This window comes from Amblyomma mixtum, chromosome 2, assembly GCF_055824585.1.
Source record: "Amblyomma mixtum isolate Tamu chromosome 2, ASM5582458v1, whole genome shotgun sequence".
In the NCBI taxonomy this organism is placed as follows: Eukaryota; Metazoa; Arthropoda; class Arachnida; order Ixodida; family Ixodidae; genus Amblyomma; species Amblyomma mixtum.
The window spans coordinates 99,658,881-99,678,156 of NC_143013.1; the positions used below are offsets into that span (position 1 = coordinate 99,658,881).

The window sequence follows — 19,276 nt, forward strand, 5'->3', positions numbered from 1 at the left end:
TCCTTTTTTTAGACGCGGCACGCCGCGTTCCTTACGTTAGAGGCGCTGCGCTCGCTTTCGCAACCTACCAGGCTTAACCAAAGCTAAGGCCCCGCCCATTTTATTGAGGAGGAAGCATTTAATGCCTCATCGTTGTAATCAGGAGTTGTCGACAGAAACGTCACGCTTTTCAATTGGGCGAAATGGTCGTGACGTCACCGTGCGCGAATTTCATGCGGGGCGAATCACTTTTGACTAGTAACTATGCAACGAGTTAATATGATGTTATAGTGACACTCCAAGTATGTGCGACTGAGTTTAGCTTATCAGTTAATTAACCAGTTAGCCTAATTAAGCATTCTAGTCAGACCAGAATTATAAATAAAACCGAGTAGGAAATTGGTCGAGTTGAGGAATCGAACCAGGGTCCCCGGAGTGCTAGATGAGCACGCTAAGCACTCCGCCATGCCAGCTGGACGGTTTGGAATGAACAAAGGCGCGTCTAGTGAATAGGGCGTCTTCATTCACTTCCGTCTTCCTCCCTTCTCGTTATGGCGAGGTTCAGGTGTCCACCGAGATATGCGAGACAGATGTATTTCCATTCCTCAAAAACTAATTTGCCAACGAGCAAGGCGTAGGGCAGAATGGGTGATGGCATTGTGTGGTCTCCCTGGCAGCGCTGCAACACGCTGTCGCGTTCCACTCTTAGAGGCTAACCTTATCTTAACCACACATCAGTGACACAAGCAGCAAAAACGCGCTTAAGGCTTTCGCCTCCCCGCACTTTAGGGCACGAAGTGTCCCCCTGAATTTTATTGCGAAAGCAATGCTACGCTAAGTTTTGAGCCATCAGCGTGGTCCCGGCGGTAACCACGTTTGACCTTTAGACAACCCTCGCAGTGACGTCACACCGAGCGGAGGAAAAACTGGAGACCAGCTCGCCTCATCGGCGCTGTCCCAGGATAACCACGGCGCGTCGCGCACCTGCTGCGCGCCGCAGCCGCGAGGAGGCGCTCGCTGTGGTGACGTCACACCAAGCGGAGAGAAAACTGGAGACCAGCTCGGCTTGTCGGCTTAGGCTTAGAAAAACTTTATTATATCAGATAATCAGGACGGCGGCCTCGCCATCCCGTCCTTGTCAGGCGGCCGAGATCCCTTGGGACCGGACGGCTTCGAAGGCATATCGGATGATCTCTTTTTGTTCTTGGAGGTCCTGGCTGCGTAGCAAAACCTCCCATGACTCCTTGCAATTCACTAAAGGTGTGGATTGGGCGCATGCCCACATCATATGGGCTAAGGTGGCTCGTTCTCCACAGGCCCTACATTTCCCGTCCTTGAAGCCGGGCATGAACCTACTCAGTGCGGCTGGATTCGGAAAAGTGCCCACCTGCAACTGCCGCCATGCTACTTCCTCCTTCTTGCTCAGCTTCTTGTGCGGTGCGGAGTAATCTCTTCAACTAAGTATGTAGAACTGTTTGATATCGCGGAAAGAGTATAACCGCTTGTTTTTTGAAATGTGTGCATCCTCGGACGGAGTCGGTGAGATCGGCCGGAAGGTCAGTCCTCGGGCGAGCTCGTGGGCTCCCTCATTGCCTTGAAGGGTTTGGTGCGCAGGCGTCCAAAGCAAGAGGATTGGACTCAATTTTTCCGTTCGACAGTATGCGTGCTGCCGCTGCTCACATTCTGCCTAAATCAAAATTGCGTATCGCGCACCTGTGGCGCTACTCGGCGACCAACTCGCTTCTTCACAGAGGCCGTCGCGAGGCGAGGCCGCGCGTGGTGGCTGCTGCCTAACTCCTGCGCCCGCCGCGCGCGGCACGCCTAGCGCTGTGCGCTTGTCGGCACGGTCCCAGAGTAACCACGTCGAGCCGCGCACCTTTGCTGCGCGCCGCAGCCGCGAGGAGGCGCTCGCTGTGGTGACGTCACACCAAGCGGAGAGAAAACTGGAGACCAGCTCGGCTCGTCGGCACGGTCCCTGAGTAACCGCGCCGCTGCTGCTCTCTCTCTCTCCTTCCCTTCCTCCCTCTGAGAGAAGATGGATGGATGGATGGAAACAACTTTATTACACAAAAAAAAAATCTTCCAGGGTGGTCCCCTACTGGTCCAGGAGTCCACGGGCTTGTGCTTCACGTAAAGCCCGATCCACTAGCCATTTCTGGCCGGCGGGCTGAGCGGTCCGTAAAGCAGCCTCCCAGGAAGAATGAGTGGGATTGGGGATGGGGGATACTGCCTTTGGGGAAGGACATTCCCAAAGGTAATGGAAAAGTGTGGATTTGGGCACGCCACAGGTGTTACAATCAGGAGGAAAGGTGGGATGAAAGCATGAGAGGCGGTGGGGTGAAATAAAGCAGCCTGTCTGTAATTGCCGCCATGTGGCGCTGGATAAGGGCGACAAGGTACTGTGGGGTGGTGGCAGTGTCATGCGGCTGAATTTGTAAAATGTGGTAATTTGGTGATATGTAGAGAGGACCGAAGGGGCTTCTTGCGCAGGGTTGGGTGCCTGATCCTCCGGGGTCCGGGAGGAGAGTTCTCGGGCCAGCGCATGAACGCGCTCATTACCGGGGATCGAGGCATGCCCAGGGACCCACGACAGAGTAACCGTTCGGTCGAGAGAGGTGGCCGTGGTAAGAATACGGTGTGTTGCCGGAGTCGCCACGCCCTGTAGGTAGTGGCGGTACGCGGCCTGTGAATCTGTGCAAATTTCTGTTATGTTTTTGTCAATGATGGAGTGGGCCAGAGCAAGTGCGATGGCGGCTCCTTCCGCCTCTGCAGGCGAATTAGTTCGAATAGTGGCAGCGGCCCCCACTGTGCCGTCTTCATAGGCTGCGACTGCCGTGAAATATCCTGGTTTAGAATTTTGTGCCGCGTCGACATATAGGATATCGGAGCGGTTGCTGTATGTTTTCGTGTAATAGCTCGCTCGTGCCTGCCGCCTACCGTGATGGAGACTAGCACTCATATTGCGCGGTAGGGGCTTCTGATATATGTGATCCTGCGTGCGCAGAGAAATCATGTAAGGTGTAGGACTTGTTGGGGTGGGAATTGGTGGATTGAGACGTAGCTGTCGCAGTAGGCATTGTCCTGTTTCCGTGCGACTCAGGCGGACTAATTGGTTGGTGCGCTGAGCCTCTATTAATTCCATCACTGTATTGTGGGTACCAGTGGCCAGGAGACGTTTCGTGCTAACCGTCCGTGGAAGACGTAAGGCAGAGGTGACAGCCGTGCGTATTAGGATGTCTGCCTGTTGTCTTTGCCGCTGAGTGAGTATGTGGTATGGAAGGTGATATGTAATGCGGCTAATGATTAGTGCATTTGTCATATTGAGGGTCTCGCGTTCAGACAGCCCATGATTGCGTGCTGCCACCCGCCTGATAAGTGCAGCGACCTGTTTGGTCTGTCTCTGCAAGAGCTGAAGGGTGGCGGTTGCATCGAGTGTGTTGCTAATTAGAAGGCCGAGAATCTTCACCTGAGGCACAATGGGCACTGGATTCCCGTACATGTGCAGTTCAATCGGGGGGTCACTGGGGAGGGGTTTCAGCTGCAGGAGTTCCGATTTATTTGGAGAGCAACGGAGGCCTGTGTTTGCTAAATGAGTGGTGGTGATGTCTATGGCAGATTGTAGGATATCCTGGGCTGTTCCAAGGGATCCTGCCGTTGTCCAGAGGGTTATATCATCTGCGTATATGGCTGTGTGGAGCCCTGGGACAGCAGCAAGGGCGTTTGCCAGTGGCGCTAGGGCAATGTTAAAGAGTAAAGGTGATAGAACCGCCCCTTGTGGGGTTCCCCGGTTAGGCAGGGGGAAAGGCTGGGAGGCAATATCCCCAAGGTGGAGGTCTGCCGTGCGCCCCTGAAGGAAGGCCCGAATATATTGCCATATGCGGGTGCCGCACCCCGTGGTGGCTAATGTCGTGAGGATATGGTCGTGGCTTATTGTGTCGAAAGCCTTATGGATATCCAGGGCCAGTATGGCTCGCGTAGAGGCTGTACGACGCTTAGTGCAAAAGAGGGACTCTTTAAGCGCGAGAAGTACGTCTTGCGCCGAGATGTTTGGGCGGAAGCCGAATTGAACGTTTGAGAGAAAGCCTGTTGTTTCTAGGAATGGTTGCAGGCGATTGAGAATGACGTGCTCGAAGAGCTTGCCGACACAGCTCGTTAAGGAGATGGGGCGCAAATTTTGAAGAGTGAGGGCTTTGCCCGGTTTGGGTATAAATCGCATGCTGGCATGGGTCCAGGCTGATGGGAGCGTCCCAGCTTGCCAGTGGTTATTAAAGAGCTCCGTGAGTTCCTGGAGGGAGACATCGTCCAGATTGAGTAGTGCCTTGTACGTTATGCCATCCGGCCCCGGCGCCGTAGAGCGGCGAATACTAAAGAGTGCTCGGCGGACTTCGTTTAAGGTGATGTCGGCATCAAGTTCTGGGTTAGGTGGAGGTAGATTGGGTGGTTCTGCCGACTGAAGAGATGTGGGTATATAAGTGTCCCGTAGTTGGCCAATTACGTCGGTGCCCTTTTGGAGCTCTAGTTGTATTAGACGTTGTGTGTTTACTTGTGTCTGAGATTTAGTGGTTGTTGGATCCAAGAGAGCGCGTAGGAGGGACCACGTGCGTTTAGTGCTTAATGTACCCTTCAGGTCGTTACAAAAGGTTGCCCAGTTTGCGCGGGCTAGCGTGTTCGCGTATTCTTCTGCCTCGCGAGTGAGAGCGGCTATGCGGAGTCTCAATTTACGATTGTGTCGCTGGTGACGCCAGCGCTTGAGAAGTCCCTGTCGGGCCTCCCATAGATGAGCCAGGTGCGGATCAACCTGCGGTGCCTTAGGGGTATTTTTAATGCTTTTGCTGTTCGCCTGGATGGCCTTCACCAGTCGGTCTGTCCAGTCAGTGACAGTACGGGGTTCTGTCGAATCAGTTGCCAAATATGAGCGCAATTTATCCCAGTCAGTGAGAAGCTGCGAACGAGGGTTGAAAATCTTGGATTCATAAGATATAATAGTGGAGACTGGAAAATGGTCACTTCCAAGGCTATCCTGGAGCACCGTGTGAGATTTAACGATTATGTTCTGTGTGGCCCATGTGAGATCGGGTGTGGTGTCGCGGGTGACGCTTGTGCCAATGCGAGTGGGTACGGTGGGGTTTGTGATCAGGCTAAGGTTGTAATCAGCCATTGCGGTAGAAATCAGATTACCTTTGGGGGTATCCGAGTTGTATCCCCAGTGCGTGTGACGTGCATTAAAATCACCCACCACAAGAAGGTTTGAGGAACGGAAGGAGCCCAAGATACCCGGAATAACTCTGCCTTTATCTTTAGGATTGCTGTATATGTTAATAATAGTGAGGCCATGTGTGTGTCCTGGTGAGCTTAGCTCTATCGCGGTATATTGAGTGCCCTTGCTGTCGGGCGTGTTTGTCGGTGTGCGGTCTAGTACCGGCATGGATGCGAGTGTCAAGATTGCCGTACGTGGTGTAAGGGCTGCCGTGTGATAACCGCGGATATGAATGCGATTTGTTTCCGTCTCTTGCAGAGCGATGACATGGGGGGGATTAGGGGAGTTTGCTATATATGCGGCTAGTTGTGGATTACGTGTAGATTACGTGTGGATGTGTATATATAAGGTGTTTCGACCAAGGCCTCGTTTGCTTTCGCAACCTACCGGGCTTAACCAAGCTAAGCCTCTGCCAATTTTTTTTTATCTAACGACGTGTCTGGCAGTGGCGCCAGCCTGCGCTCTAGTCTGTAGTGTTGTGCACTCTCCGCTCTTGGTAACGGTCCCGAACCAGTCCGGCGGTAAATACCTCAGGCTACCTCGTGTGCCGCCTCGTTGCCAGGGACGGAGGCATGTGCCGGCTTCCAGATAAAGTGATTGCTCTCGCAATGCTGCTTTCCTCAAAACCAATTTTCATCGGAAGCGGTATAACATATCCGGCCCATAAGAGAAGTTTATTAGGACGCACGATCAAAAAGGAACTTCCGTCCCTCTATAAAAACAAAGATACATTGCGGCAACTGATGTCGCCCTAAGCACACACACTCACAGGGAACGTAACATATCCGGCGAGCCAACGAACGACAAAACGACAGAAAGAAGCGTCACACAGGCACGACGTTCAACCTTCTTTACTAACCTTCTTTACTAACTTTTGGCGAAGCTATCTATACCGGGAAGGATGGGACAAATAGATGAGAAAGAATTTTTCAGTAAGTCAAAGATACAAGAAGACGTTCAGAAACAAGGCACCAGGAAAGATACACCAGTTTTTTATCCTAGTGAGGCATCTACTAGGTCAGCTCGCATATGAAGTTAAAAAAGTAAGATAAATGTCATAAATAGGGTCGCTACGGCATTGAACATACATTCCTTCCGTTAACATATATCTCCCTCTCTCAAATTCCTGCCCCCCGCCGCGGTGGCTCAGTGGTTACGGCGCTCGGCTGCTGACCCGAAAGACGCGGGTTCGATCCCGGCCGCGGTCGAATTTCGAGGGAGGCAAAATTCTAGAGGGGTTGAAGAGGGGGAGCCGAGCAGAGCGGACGCGCTTCACATGGGCGCTGTGAACTTTCGCCTTTATTTTCCCAATTACCATTCATAGCTCCCTAAATTCCTACCTCAGGCTTCAGTGAACACCCAAGGGACCTTTACGAGGACTCCTTTGTCCGTGAGTACGCTGTATTTTGCACAAGCACCTTACGAAGATCTGCGAAGTGGAGTTGCCGCACTAAGCCTAACCCCTCTCGGCGGCGCACGGCGGAGCGCGTTCCATGTTAACGCCGCCTCGGCGCGCGGCGGAGCGGCGTTCCACGTCAACGCTTCATATGGCCGACGCCGCTGCCTTCCCATCCAGCCACAGCGGGTCGTGCTCGCTTTCCACGGCAACGGAGGGAGTCCACGAACTTGCCGACATGGATACCCAGGACGCTATGCCCGGAATTTCTACCACCGACACACCGGAGGGGAGCCTAGCGCACGGGACGCAACCAGACAGGACTGAAGCCTACCCGAAGGCTACGCCATGGTTCAGGATGATCGACGCACGCAAAAAACGATTCAAACCTGTAACGGAGGCAGAAGCACACACAGCTGCCGAAAGATCACGACCCGCACGCCCCATCAAATTACCGAGGCTGCCGCATGATGACTACAAGGTGGTAATACGTCTGCGTGGAGGGGCGACGCTGCATAAGAACTCCGGTAGGTCACTTCTCGCTGCTTTGCAATTCAAGCTCAGCCGCCATTTGACCCACGAGGCCAGGGCCAGGATCAAGCCAGAGCAAAACATCGCTATTCTGAGCACCCCAGATCCGGACCTCACTGAACAGATATGCAACATCCAAGCAATCAATCTAGGAGGAAAGCAATATTCAATGAGCGCTTATGCAGCCTCACCAGATAACTCATGTAAAGGCATCATTACCGGCGCCTTACCGATACCATCAGAAGAGGAATTACTAAACTGCACGGAAACATATCCCCAACAAATAAACATTATTCAAGCGAGGCCCTTCGGCACCAAAGGGGCATGTCTGTATACCTTCGAAGGCAAAGCAGTGCCACGGTTTGTCTACCTCAGCGTCATAAAATACAGGTTCAAATCATTCCGACCAGTGATGCAGGTTTGCGGATGCTGCCTGAAAACAGGGCACCTTGCTGACATTTGTCCCACTCCGAAGGAGAAAAGATTCTACAATTGCGGAGTACGCAATCCTCCACTAGGACATGTCGATTGCAAAAAGTACTGCATCGTCTGCGACACATCGAACCACTCCACCATTGACACGAACTGCCCGGCAAGACAGAAGAACTACAGCACAAGAGGGAAAAAGACAAGCAAAGCTGATGAAGCCGTAATCCGACGCCATCATTATGAAGACATTGCTGCACAGAGCCAAATGCAGAACCAAAAGCCTGAGCAGAAGCAAAAGACGGCGCAGAAGAACAACACTGAGCAGGAGCACAAGACTGAGCATCGACCCAGGAATGAGCATTGGCCCAAGTTGAACCAAACCCAAGCCGACCGGCTGGGAGAACAGCAAGGATATAGCAACAGCACAACAATTCCCACGAAAGGGCATCAGAACAACGGGCAAAGCAAGGCACTCACCATGCATCCAAAGAAACCTTAGAAATAAAGCACAGAATAATGGCCGCCCCTCCCACCACTGAGGAAGGAAAGCCCAGTGGCCACCAGGGCTGCTCAGACACCTTTGGAGCAGGCCATGGAGACCGAGAGCTCAGAACCGCCGGACAACCAAGATTGCAAAAACCAAACGGAAAAGCGCAGTGTGGACACCATGAACGCCGGATATAAAACTTTGCAACGCGATTTCGCACAACTTCAACCCCTTCTGGGGCCCAGCCACGGGCCTGTACCTCGAAAGCCAGTGATTGCGCAGCCCACATCCAGGAGTCCCAGGAGACGCAGTCACTCCGGAACGCTACACCCGAGAAAGAAGCCGGCCCTGCTAAAAAGGGTGAGTTGTCCGTCCAAGCAGCCTCCACTCCTACCTCTTTTCTAAACCCTGACCCTCCTATTACACCTCAAGAGGCGGTTAAACAGTACATACGTTCCGCTGAATTTCGCTCAGAAATCACTACCATAATAAACACTATAGTTGCTGAACAACTTGGAGCGATGCAGCAACAGCTCATACTAGCCCAGGCACAGTTGATACATGCCATGGCTGACAGGATAGAAGCTACGATTAACACACGCTTGGAAAAACATGTAGCCGGCATCAACAAGCTTTCCGAACTTGTACCGCATCAGGAATTGCCTCGCAAGCAGCGCGCAGTTCAACCCGCTGCTTCAGTATCTCCAGGCCAGCAACATGGAGCAGAACAATAGAACGCGAAAAGGTCGGCGGCGACGACAGTCCACTACACCAACAGAAACAATTATATGGCAATGGAACTGTCGCAGCATACGCCGAAAACAAGCACAACTAGCCGCATGTATAGCAAGCTCCCCTAATCCCCCCCATGTCATCGCTCTGCAAGATAGGGAAACAAATCACATTCATATCCGCGGTTATCACACGGCAGCCCTTACACCACGTACGGCAATCCTGACACTCGCATCCATGCCGGTACTAGACCGCGCACCAACAAACACCCCAGACAGCAAGGGCACTCAATGTACCGCGATAGAGCTCAGCTCACCAGGACTATTATTATTACTACTATTACTATTACTATTATTATTATCATCACTATTATTAACATATACAGCAATCCTAAAGATAAAGGCAGAGTTATTCCGGGCATCCTGGGCTCCTTCCGTTCCTCAAAGCTCCTTGTGGTGGGTGATTTTAATGCACGTCACACGCACTGGGGATACACCTCGGATACCCCTAAAGGTAACCTGATTTCTACCGCAATGGCTGATTACAACCTTGGCCTCATCACAAACCCCAACGTACCCACTCGCATTGGCACAAGCGTCACCCGCGACACCACACCCGATCTCACATGGGCCACACCAAACATAATCGTTAAATCTCACACGGTGTTCCAAGACAGCCTTGGAAGTGAGCACTTTCCAGTCTGCACTATTATAGCTTATGATTCCAAGATTTTAGGGTGGAAGCCTTTAATGCCTCATCGTTGTAAGCAGAAGTTGTCGACAGAAATGTCACGTTTTTCAATTTGTCGAAACAGTCGAGACGTCACAGTACGCGAATTTCAAGCGAACCAATTGTACTTTGGCTACTAACCATGCAGCCAATTAAAGGGATCGTATAGTGATGCTCCAAGTTAGTGGGAGTTACTTAACCAATTAGCCTAATTATCCTTTCTAGTCAGACCAGATAAATAAATAAAACCGGGTAGGAAATTGGCCGAGCTCGGGAATCGAACCCCGGTCTCCGGAGTGCGAGACGAGCACGCTACCACTCCGCCATGCCAGCTCGTTGGTTTCGAATGAACAAAGGCGCGTCTAGTGAATACGGTGTCTTCGTTCACTCCCATCTTCCTCCCTTCTCGTTACGGTGAGGCTTAGGTGTCCACCGAGATATGAGCGACAGATACATTTCCTTTCCTCAAAAAACCAATTTACCGACTAGCAAGGCGTAGAACCTTTCCTCAAAAACCGTTGCATTCAAAGGGCAACGCATCGCGCCGAACGGGTGGTGGCGTTCCGTGGACCGCCTGGCAGCGCTACAACACGCTTTCGCGTTCCACTCCTAAAGGCGAAGCTTAAGCGTGATTAATTGGCAGCTAATTAATGCACCAACAGATTGTGAAGTGAACAATCGCGTAGCAGAATGCTGCACTCAGGCTTTCGCCTTTCACCACTTTAGCCGCTAAAGTTCCTCGCAATTTTTTCAACCCTCGTTCGCAGCTTCTCACTGACTGGGATAAATTGCGCTTATATTTGGCAGCTGATTCAAGAGAACCCCGTACTCTTACTGACTGGACTGACCGTCTGGTGAAGGCCATCCAGGCGAACAGCAAAAGCATTAAAAATACCCCTAAGGCACCGCAGATTGATCCGCATCTTGCTCATCTATGGGAGACCCGACAGGGACTTCTCAAGCGCTGGCGTCACCAGCGACACAATCGTAAATTGAGACTCCGCATAGCCGCTTTCACTCGCGAGGCAGAAGAATATGTGAACACGCTAGCCCGCGCAAACTGGGCAACATTTTGTAACGACCTCAAGGGTACATTAAGCACCAAACGCCCGTGGTCCCTCCTACGTGCTCTCTTGGACCCAACAACCACTAAATTTCAGACACAAGTAAACACAGAACGTCTAATACAACTAGAGCTGCAAAAGGGCACCGACGTAATTGGCCAACTACGGGACACTTATATACCCACATCTCTTCAGTCGGCAGATCCACCCAATGTACCTCCACCTAACCCAGAAATTGATGCCGACATCTCCTTAAACGAAGTCCGCCGAGAACTCTTCAGTATTCGCCGCTCTACTGCGCCGGGGCCGGATGGCATAACGTACAAGGCACTACTCAATCTGGACGAAGTCTCCCTCCAGGAACTCACGGAGCTCTTTAATAACCACTGGCAAGCTGGGACGCCGTACAGCCAGTACGAGAGCCATACTGGCCCTGGATATTCATAAGGCTTTCGACACAATAAGCCATGACCATATCCTCACGACATTAGCCACAACGGGATGCGGCACCCGCATAGGGCAATATATTCGGGCCTTCCTTCAGGGACGCACGGCAGAACTCCACCTTAGGGATATTGCCTCCCAGCCTATCACCCTGCCTAACCGGGGTGCCCCACAAGGGGCGGTTCTCTCACCTTTACTTTTTAACATTGTCCTAGCTCCACTGGCAAAGGCCCTTGCTGCTATCCCAGGGCTGCACACAGCCATATACGCAGATGATATAACCCTCTGGACAACGGGAGGATCCCTTGGAACAGCCCAGGATATCCTGCAATCTGCCGTAGACATCACCACCACTCATTTAGCAAACACAGGCCTCCGTTGCTCTCCAGATAAATCGGAACTCCTGCTACTGAAGCCCCTCCCCAGTGACCCTCAGATCGAACTACACATGTACGGCAATCCAGTGCCCATTGTGCCTCAGGTGAAGATTCTCGGCCTTCTCATTAGCAACACACTCGATGAAACCACCACCCTTCAGCTCTAGCAAAAACAGACCAAACAGGTCGCTGCACTTATCAGGCGGGTGGCAGCACGCAATCATGGGCTGTCTGAACGGGAGACCCTCAATATGACAAATGCACTACTAATCATTAGCCGCATTATATACCACCTCCCATACCACATACTCACTCAGCGGCCAACACAACAGGCAGACATCCTAATACGCACGGCTGTCACCTCTGCCCTACGTCTTCCACGGACGGTTAGCACGAAACGTCTCCTGGCCACTGGTACCCACAATACAGTGACCGAATTAATAGAGGCTCAACGCACCAACCAATTAGTCCGCCTGAGTCACACAGAAACAGGACAACGCCTACTGCGACAGCTACGTCTCAATCCACCCATTCCCACCCCAACAAGTCCTACACCTTACATAATCTCTCTGCGCACTCAGGATCACATATATCAGAAGCCCCTACCGCGCAATATGAGCGCTAGTCTCCATCAGGGTAGGCGGCAGGCACGAGCGAGCTATTACACGAAAACATACAGCAACCGCTCCGATATCCTTTATGTCGACGCGGCAGAAAATTCGAAACCAGGATATTTCACGGCAGTCGCAGCCTATGAAGACGGCACAGAGGGGGCCGCCGCCGCTATCGGGACTAATTCGCCTGCAGAAGCGAAAGGAGCCGCCATCGCACTTGCTCTGGCCCTCTCCACCATTGACAAAAACGTAGCCGAAATTTGCACAGATTCCCAGGCCGCGTACCGCCACTACCTAAAGGGCGTGGCGACGCCGGCAACACATCGTATTCTTGCCACAGTCACCTCTCTCGACCGAACGGCTACTCTGTCGTGGGTCCCTGGGCATGCCTCGATCCCCGGTAATGAGCGCGTTCATGCGCTGGCCCGAGAACTCTCCTCCCGGACCCCGGATGATCAGGCACCCAACCCTGCGAAAGAGGCTACATCGGTCCTGTATACATATCATCAAATTACAACATTCTACAAACTCAGCCGCATGACACTGCCACCACCCCACAGTACCTTGTCGCCCTCATCCAGCGCCACATGGCGACAATTACAGACAGGCTGTTTTATTTTCCCCCACCGTCTCTCATGCTTTCACCCCACCTTTCCTCCTGATTGTACCACCTGTGGCGTGCCCAGATCCACACTTTTCCACTACCTTTGGGAATGTCCTTCCCCAAAGGCAGTACCCCACATCCCCAATCCCACTCATTCTTCCTGGGAGGCTGCTTTACGGACCGCTCAGCCCTGCCAGAAATGGCTGGTGGATCGGGCTTTACGTGAAGCGCAAGTCCGTGGTCTCCTGGACCAGTAGGGGGCCACCCTGGAAGGTTTTTTTTTTTTTGGTGTAATAAAGTTGTTTCCATCCATCCAATTCGAGAAGCCCGTGTACTGTGCGATATCGGTGCACGTTAAAAGAACCCCAGGTGGTCGAAATTTCCGGAATCCTTCACTACGGCGTCCCTCATAGCCTGAGTCGCTTTGTGACGTTAAACTCCAATAAACCAATCAAATTCTTCTATGCATTCTCACCCTCTCGGTCCTGCCAGTGGCAATTCCCGGCCCTCTAACGAGCAGCGGGACGTGGATGTCCGTCTCGTACGGCTGCCTCTTGTCCTTGGGTTGTGAGAACTGACCTGGACATGAGGACAAAACAAAGCCTCTTTAGCGTGGCGTTAAAACTTCGTAGGCCAGAGTGCAAGGTGAAGCATCTGGGGATGCATTTTGTAATGATTGATTTTGTGTTCGCTTCATGTGGCCGCGTCGTCAGCCCTGACGAAGGCAAAAAGATGTAGGGACGTAATCGACCAATCACCGCCTTGGTTCGTCTGGTCGCGCAGCTGCTAGCCGCCCTATATACTTGTGCCGCATCCAATCCGGCCCAGTCACAGGTATCTTGCTGCGCCAATGCGCCTCAAACCCGGCGCGAGATTTCTTTGTCGAGATGAAATTTGCGTCGATAGAAGTCTTCAGGCATGTCAAACGCGGCGTCGTGCTCCTTAATTCGTCGGCCCCGGTTCGCCGGGGGCAGGGGGACGAGCGGGCCACACATGGGCTCGGGACGAGCTTATGCAAATAAGTGGGTGCATGGATACGTTTCGGTCACCGCCAGCGTGATGCCTTCTTCCACATCCTACCTCACCGGGCGCAGCGACAAATGGCATATAGGATCAAATGAAACAGAAACTAAATGAATCGTTACATAATACGCCCCCAGGTTCGAGAGAAGCAAACATTCATTGCAAGACACTGTCGTGTTCAGCTCTTTGGGACAACCGCAGTAGGAAACTGAGGGTGATATGTTGAAGAAAGGAGAACCTTCAGCATGCGCCGTCTCGGCTGCAAGTATACGACCCATGCCATTGCTCATTCTGGCATATGTCGACAAGAACGAATTACAAATTAGTTATGCCATTTATTTTGTAAATGGAAATAATTGTTGTAACCTAACTTTTGATGGATAGTTTAGTTGGTTCAACTGGTAAGCCTATAAATGGGAAATGTTCCTGATAGTGCGTCATTTTCTTTCCAGCTGTGCGGTTCCATTCAGGTGGACGTTAATGGTGATTATAGTAGTAAGGTTCACTTTATTTCGGAAAAGTGGAAACACTCTTTAGAATAAGCCACAGGCCAAAAGCTAAAGAAAATAGCTTGAAGACCCCAGTGGCTCATCTGAAAGCCATTACAAAAAATAAATAAAATAAACACATACATACAACCGTGGCAGGTCGCATACAATCACACTATAGCAAACAGATTATAATATTTACGGTTGAAGAGATTGTTATACAGCGAAGTAGTATTGAAACTAGCAAAAACATTACAGCTAAACAAAGTGCACTTGAAAGTGACACTCTGGTGTGTTGATGACAAACGGGAAAAGGACACCGGTACATACACAAACTACAATATATGGCAAGAATTTATGGAATATTATTTACAAAGTACACTTCTAAATCGTGTGGTCGGATGTTATACTCGCTAAGCTGGTAAGATTCGTAGCTGTTCAGAGCATGAGGTATAAGAAAATTACGTTCTTGTTTGCCATAATTTGTGGTAGCGGTGGAAGTTATAGTGCTCAGCAGCTCAGTTGAAAGACGCGGGTTCGATCCCGGCCTCGGGGGTCGCATTTTGGTGGACGCGAAATGCTAGAGAAGAGCGGACTTTGCGATGCCGGTGCCCATTAAGGAACTACAGGTGGTCGAAGTTATTCTTAGACTACCACTACGGCGTCGCTCATAGCTTGAGTCTCTTTGGGCTACATAAAACAATAAAGCATAAATCTTTTTAGGAAAACGTTTTGGGACTCGTTACCACCCCATGGGAATCTGACACCTGAACATCATCCAGCAGGTCTCAGTATAGCATAAAAAAAGGCTATTTTTATTCACGAACAATTTCCGCTAGAACAATTCAGTTTCATTTCCCTATATATAAACGAAACGAAATAACAGGCTAATTTAATAGCGGCTTTATAAGGGAGAATATGGATTTCTAATGTGTCATGTAACTTGAGGAGGAGCCATTTTCAGCGGGCTCAAATACGAATAAATCACATCACTGACCGTTGGATTATGTACACTTCAGCCTGTATGTCATTTGCTTCAGCCTACCTCCATTTTGTTACCGATGAATAGTAAGACGGAGTGCTATTTACTGCGCTACAAGCAGCTCCAACAGCCGAAGTCGGGCAAGCAACAAAGAAATGTTGTGCGACATAACTGCCGAATAACTCTCAGTGCTTTCTAGTTTGGGAGAAAAGGCATTTTCGGCTGGTTTTTCTGCGTGCTCTTGTATCTCAGAAGGTCATTTAGTTCACTGCATCGCCGGCGACCTAGAACATTGCCACGAGCCTAAACCAATGCTTACCTGCGACATGCACAACATGGCCAGAGCAGACGGCGCTATAACCCGAAAGTCCACCGCCGCCAGCGCCAGTCTCGTCAGCGTTGGGATTAGGCTTTCACGGTCACTAAATGTACGCTACAAAAAACGTTTCTAAGAGATGGCGCAGGTTGAGCCCGACGTTGTTTATAATAGCCACTGAAGCGCAGATAATGTTGCCGATTAAGCGCCGACGCCGTTAATATTTTCCAAACAGCTGTCTGTACGTGTATCGCTCTGGCTGCGCTAGCAGTTCTATCCCGCACTTTTCCCGGACAGCTTGAGAAAATGCAATGGAAAACACTTCGGTCCTTCATAGCCTTTAACTTCGCAGAAAACTCCCCGGATTGCTAGCTGTTCACGTGATTTAGGTACTTTCATAATCCCCAGTTGAAAGGGAATCTGTTTACTTAGCTATCGTTCATATCACCTCGTACAGATTATCGTCCCAAGATACGCACCCATACTTCCGGAACAGCGCATATTTAAACTCATTTATACTGAAGACGGCCAGCGATTGGAGCCGCCAGCCCACCTAGGTTGCCGATATTTCTGGCACGTTATTACATTTTGTTTTCGTTTTGCTGTATTATGACTTTACTATTTTATTTAACTCTCTTCTGCAAAATTCCCCTGGGGCCTTGAAAGTATTGTAATAAATAAATAAATAAATACACAAATAAATAAATAAAACATCAGCCAGAAATCGCCGGCGCCTCGTCTCTGCCTCAGTGACAATAATTCGCAACAAATTTACTATTGTGCCATTCTTAGCAACTTGCCGGAAAAACCCCCTTGTCGCTCAATCTATTCTATGCGCTGCAAGTTAATTCGACAAGCTCATGGGCGCATTGAACTTTTTAATGGCGCATTCCAATCGGTGATCCGGAACAAGTTGTCTTGCTCCATGAAGCCGAAGAGCGGTTTAAATGGGCGATTTGGATACAGAACCTCAGTTCTTATTTTGTGGCGGAGGATACTGCGCTCCTTTGCGGATTCAGGGCAACGCTCCGGATATCCGATTAAAGTACGCAATAAGATAATGCACGTCGGGGAACAACTGCTCCTGAAGATGGAGGTCATCTGCCTAATACGCACCCAGATGGTAGCCGTTGTCGGAAGAGAAAAAGACGTAGGTGTTGTTCAGGAGCTGCTTTGATGTCAGCAAACTTATGACGTCGGATACCATGTCGTCTACGGATAAGAGTGTTCGCAACCTGAAAAGGACAGCCGTGGGCACAGGAAGTGTTTTCAGGTGCTGTTTTTTCCGGGAGCGGAGCCCAAAAACACCCACTCTTCGCTGGTGACTTCATTATATTATGACAAAATTATTCTGTTAGCATTTTCAGTCTATTTCTGGCTATTTATGCACCAAGTGGGAGTGCCCGGTGCAGTTTCGGTACTCGTTACTTCCCTCGTTTACCGATTTCCTCACCGTTGTTCCCAAATGGAAGAGTTAACATCCTGCACGACAGCATCTGATTTAAGCTCATTAAAAGGGCCCTGAGAGACACAGGCAAATTGCATGCAAGCCTTGTAGGTATCTATGAAAATGAATCCGTCAGGTGTCGTTAACGGACATTGATAAACGTCGTGTAAAAACTAACACTTCATTTGGATGCTGCATTCATGAGAAAGGCGGAGCACATCAAATTCATCGGCTATTTCGAATATATAGCGCGGGTACAGACTATTGCTTCACGAATTCCTAAGCGCAGCCATGCTAGCGGCTATGTTCTAAGAATACTTTTCAACCACAGTGCTCCAAGTGCACCAGGTTACGGCACTTGCGACCAAATGCGACCAATATTTGGTCGTCTTCACGGAACGAGATTTTCCTGTAGTATTGTTAAGTCGCCTGTCGTCACTACTGAACTCGCCTTGTCGTTACAACGGACTGCGCAATGCATACAGGAAATCGTGTTACTACTTCAGGCGTTTTTGTTGTCATCAGAAGGGAAGGTCTTAATATACTACTCAAAAATTTGTTGTAACCGCATAAATTTCCTATTGTGTTTGCGATTATTCCGGTGCTGTTAAAGGCCCCTTGCCAACATGACTACTATCTGGTCTGAAATCTTTACTCCGCCGTTCTTCAGGCATCATATCTAGAACAATCGTATGCAATTTTTTTCTTCAAAAAATATTGTCACCAAAGTCACCACAAGTGCATACTCAACTGCGTGATCTGAAGTGACTTCACAGTTAGACATTACCGCAGACAGACAAGAACGAAAGAAAAGCGAATGCGTGCACACACGAGCGCCGACTTCGTTTTTGCTAGGGTATCCTGCAGCAGCGGTGAAGTAGCCTATCCATCCTGGTGCAGTTTCTCTGTTTTGGGCCTCTGTGATGCACCTGCTTTGTACTCAGATCTTCTAATGTTTTTTTTTGTGTTAGCTGTTGTGCTTTATATCTGTTACCGTCGAAATAGAGACACTAGTTGTGAGACAGAACTCGGGTGCAGTGACCGTTCTTTCGTTCTTGTCTGTTTGCACTGATGTCTAATAATGAAGTAAAGTCACAACCAAACAATTTTACCGCCCTTCTCTTTGCCGTTCTTCTCCGCGCCTATTTCTCTCATCATCCAGCCTACAAATATCCCCAAGTGAAATCCCTTTCTCTACCACATTTAAGTGGAGGCGTCTAATATATCAGATGCCTGCGTCATGGTCCCGCTTCGGTAGGTGCTTCTATTTTTTTGCTTCCTGTCGTATTTACGACAGCGCATCCCTGCGTTATTGATGTGAACCAGTCGCCTCAAGATAGCGGCTCATACTGTGTGGCAGTACGTGTGAAAATCAGTATTTGATGGCGGGGGCACGGACACGCGCGAACTGAAAAAACGATGCACTGTAAAATAGGAAGAAAAATTAAAGAGCTTAACGATAAACGAACGGCAGGGTACCCATAATTCGCAGGCACAAAAATGGACAAGGCCATGGAACTAAAATCTATCATGTACGTTTTCCTTGTACCAAAACGAAAGCGCAACAAAAAACATCAAGGTCAACTAAGAGACCACAGTACGTTGTCCGCCATACGCCCGTGCAAAAACAATGGTGGACCAATAAAACTGTGTGCTGCTGTGTTGCTTCATCAATGCCTTCAGAGGAGTTGAATAGGAGGTTGGCTTGTCGAAAGAGAGCACGAACGGACTTTATTTTCCTCGTTTTTCAGGGCGCGTATGTCAGTAATACGTACCGAAGACACGAAGCCTAACGGCCCTAGCTTGCACTGCACTGGGCGTGTTTATCTGGAATGTTCAAACCTGGTCGGGGCCCTTTAAGGTTCATAATATGCGGAGTCATGCGCAACAGCTACAGAAAATTTTATCCTTAAAACAGAGCACCTCACTTGGCAGTTGCCGTAAAACGAAGCAGACAATAAGGGCTTTAAAATAACTACTGCTGATAAATGTGCGGGAGTACAAGATTTGATCAGTGTCTAGGCACAAAACTCTCATGCTCAGTCATTTCGAGTTCATTGGGTATAATGTGAAATCTTGGATTACTCTCGTGCTCGCAAGGAAATGAAAGGAAATAAGCGCTTTTTCAAAATTGGTTGTATCTGCAGATAAGAACACGGTCAACATCCACTTAGGTAATTCCGAGAACACCTACTGCAGCTGAGACCAATTATCAAAAATAAAGCATTCACAGAGGCAAAATTTGAATGCATCTCTGTTTTCTATATTTGTTTGTTTTATTCACGCGGATAATAGAAAACTGCGCACTCCATTTATGTTATCAGCAGCCTTATAGTGTGTCCCCTCGAGAGAGAGAGATGCTATCCACAGTCAGGTC

The 19,276-nt window shown here is 49.8% G+C and overlaps 1 protein-coding gene across 3 annotated transcripts in view; it reads right to left on the minus strand.

Moving 5' to 3' along the window:
- LOC149360280 (N-acetylglucosamine-6-sulfatase-like) overlaps window positions 1-19,276 on the minus strand; it is a 49,490-nt gene that overhangs the window by 8,842 nt on the left and 21,372 nt on the right. For all 3 annotated transcript variants that reach the window (XM_089572235.1, XM_089572233.1, XM_089572234.1), the window contains exons 9-10: window positions 16,569-16,687; window positions 13,119-13,222 (exon numbers count right to left, since the gene is read on the minus strand). In XM_089572235.1, coding sequence (XP_089428361.1) covers window positions 13,119-13,222; window positions 16,569-16,687 — 223 coding nt within the window. The remainder of the gene's footprint in view (window positions 1-13,118; window positions 13,223-16,568; window positions 16,688-19,276) is intronic.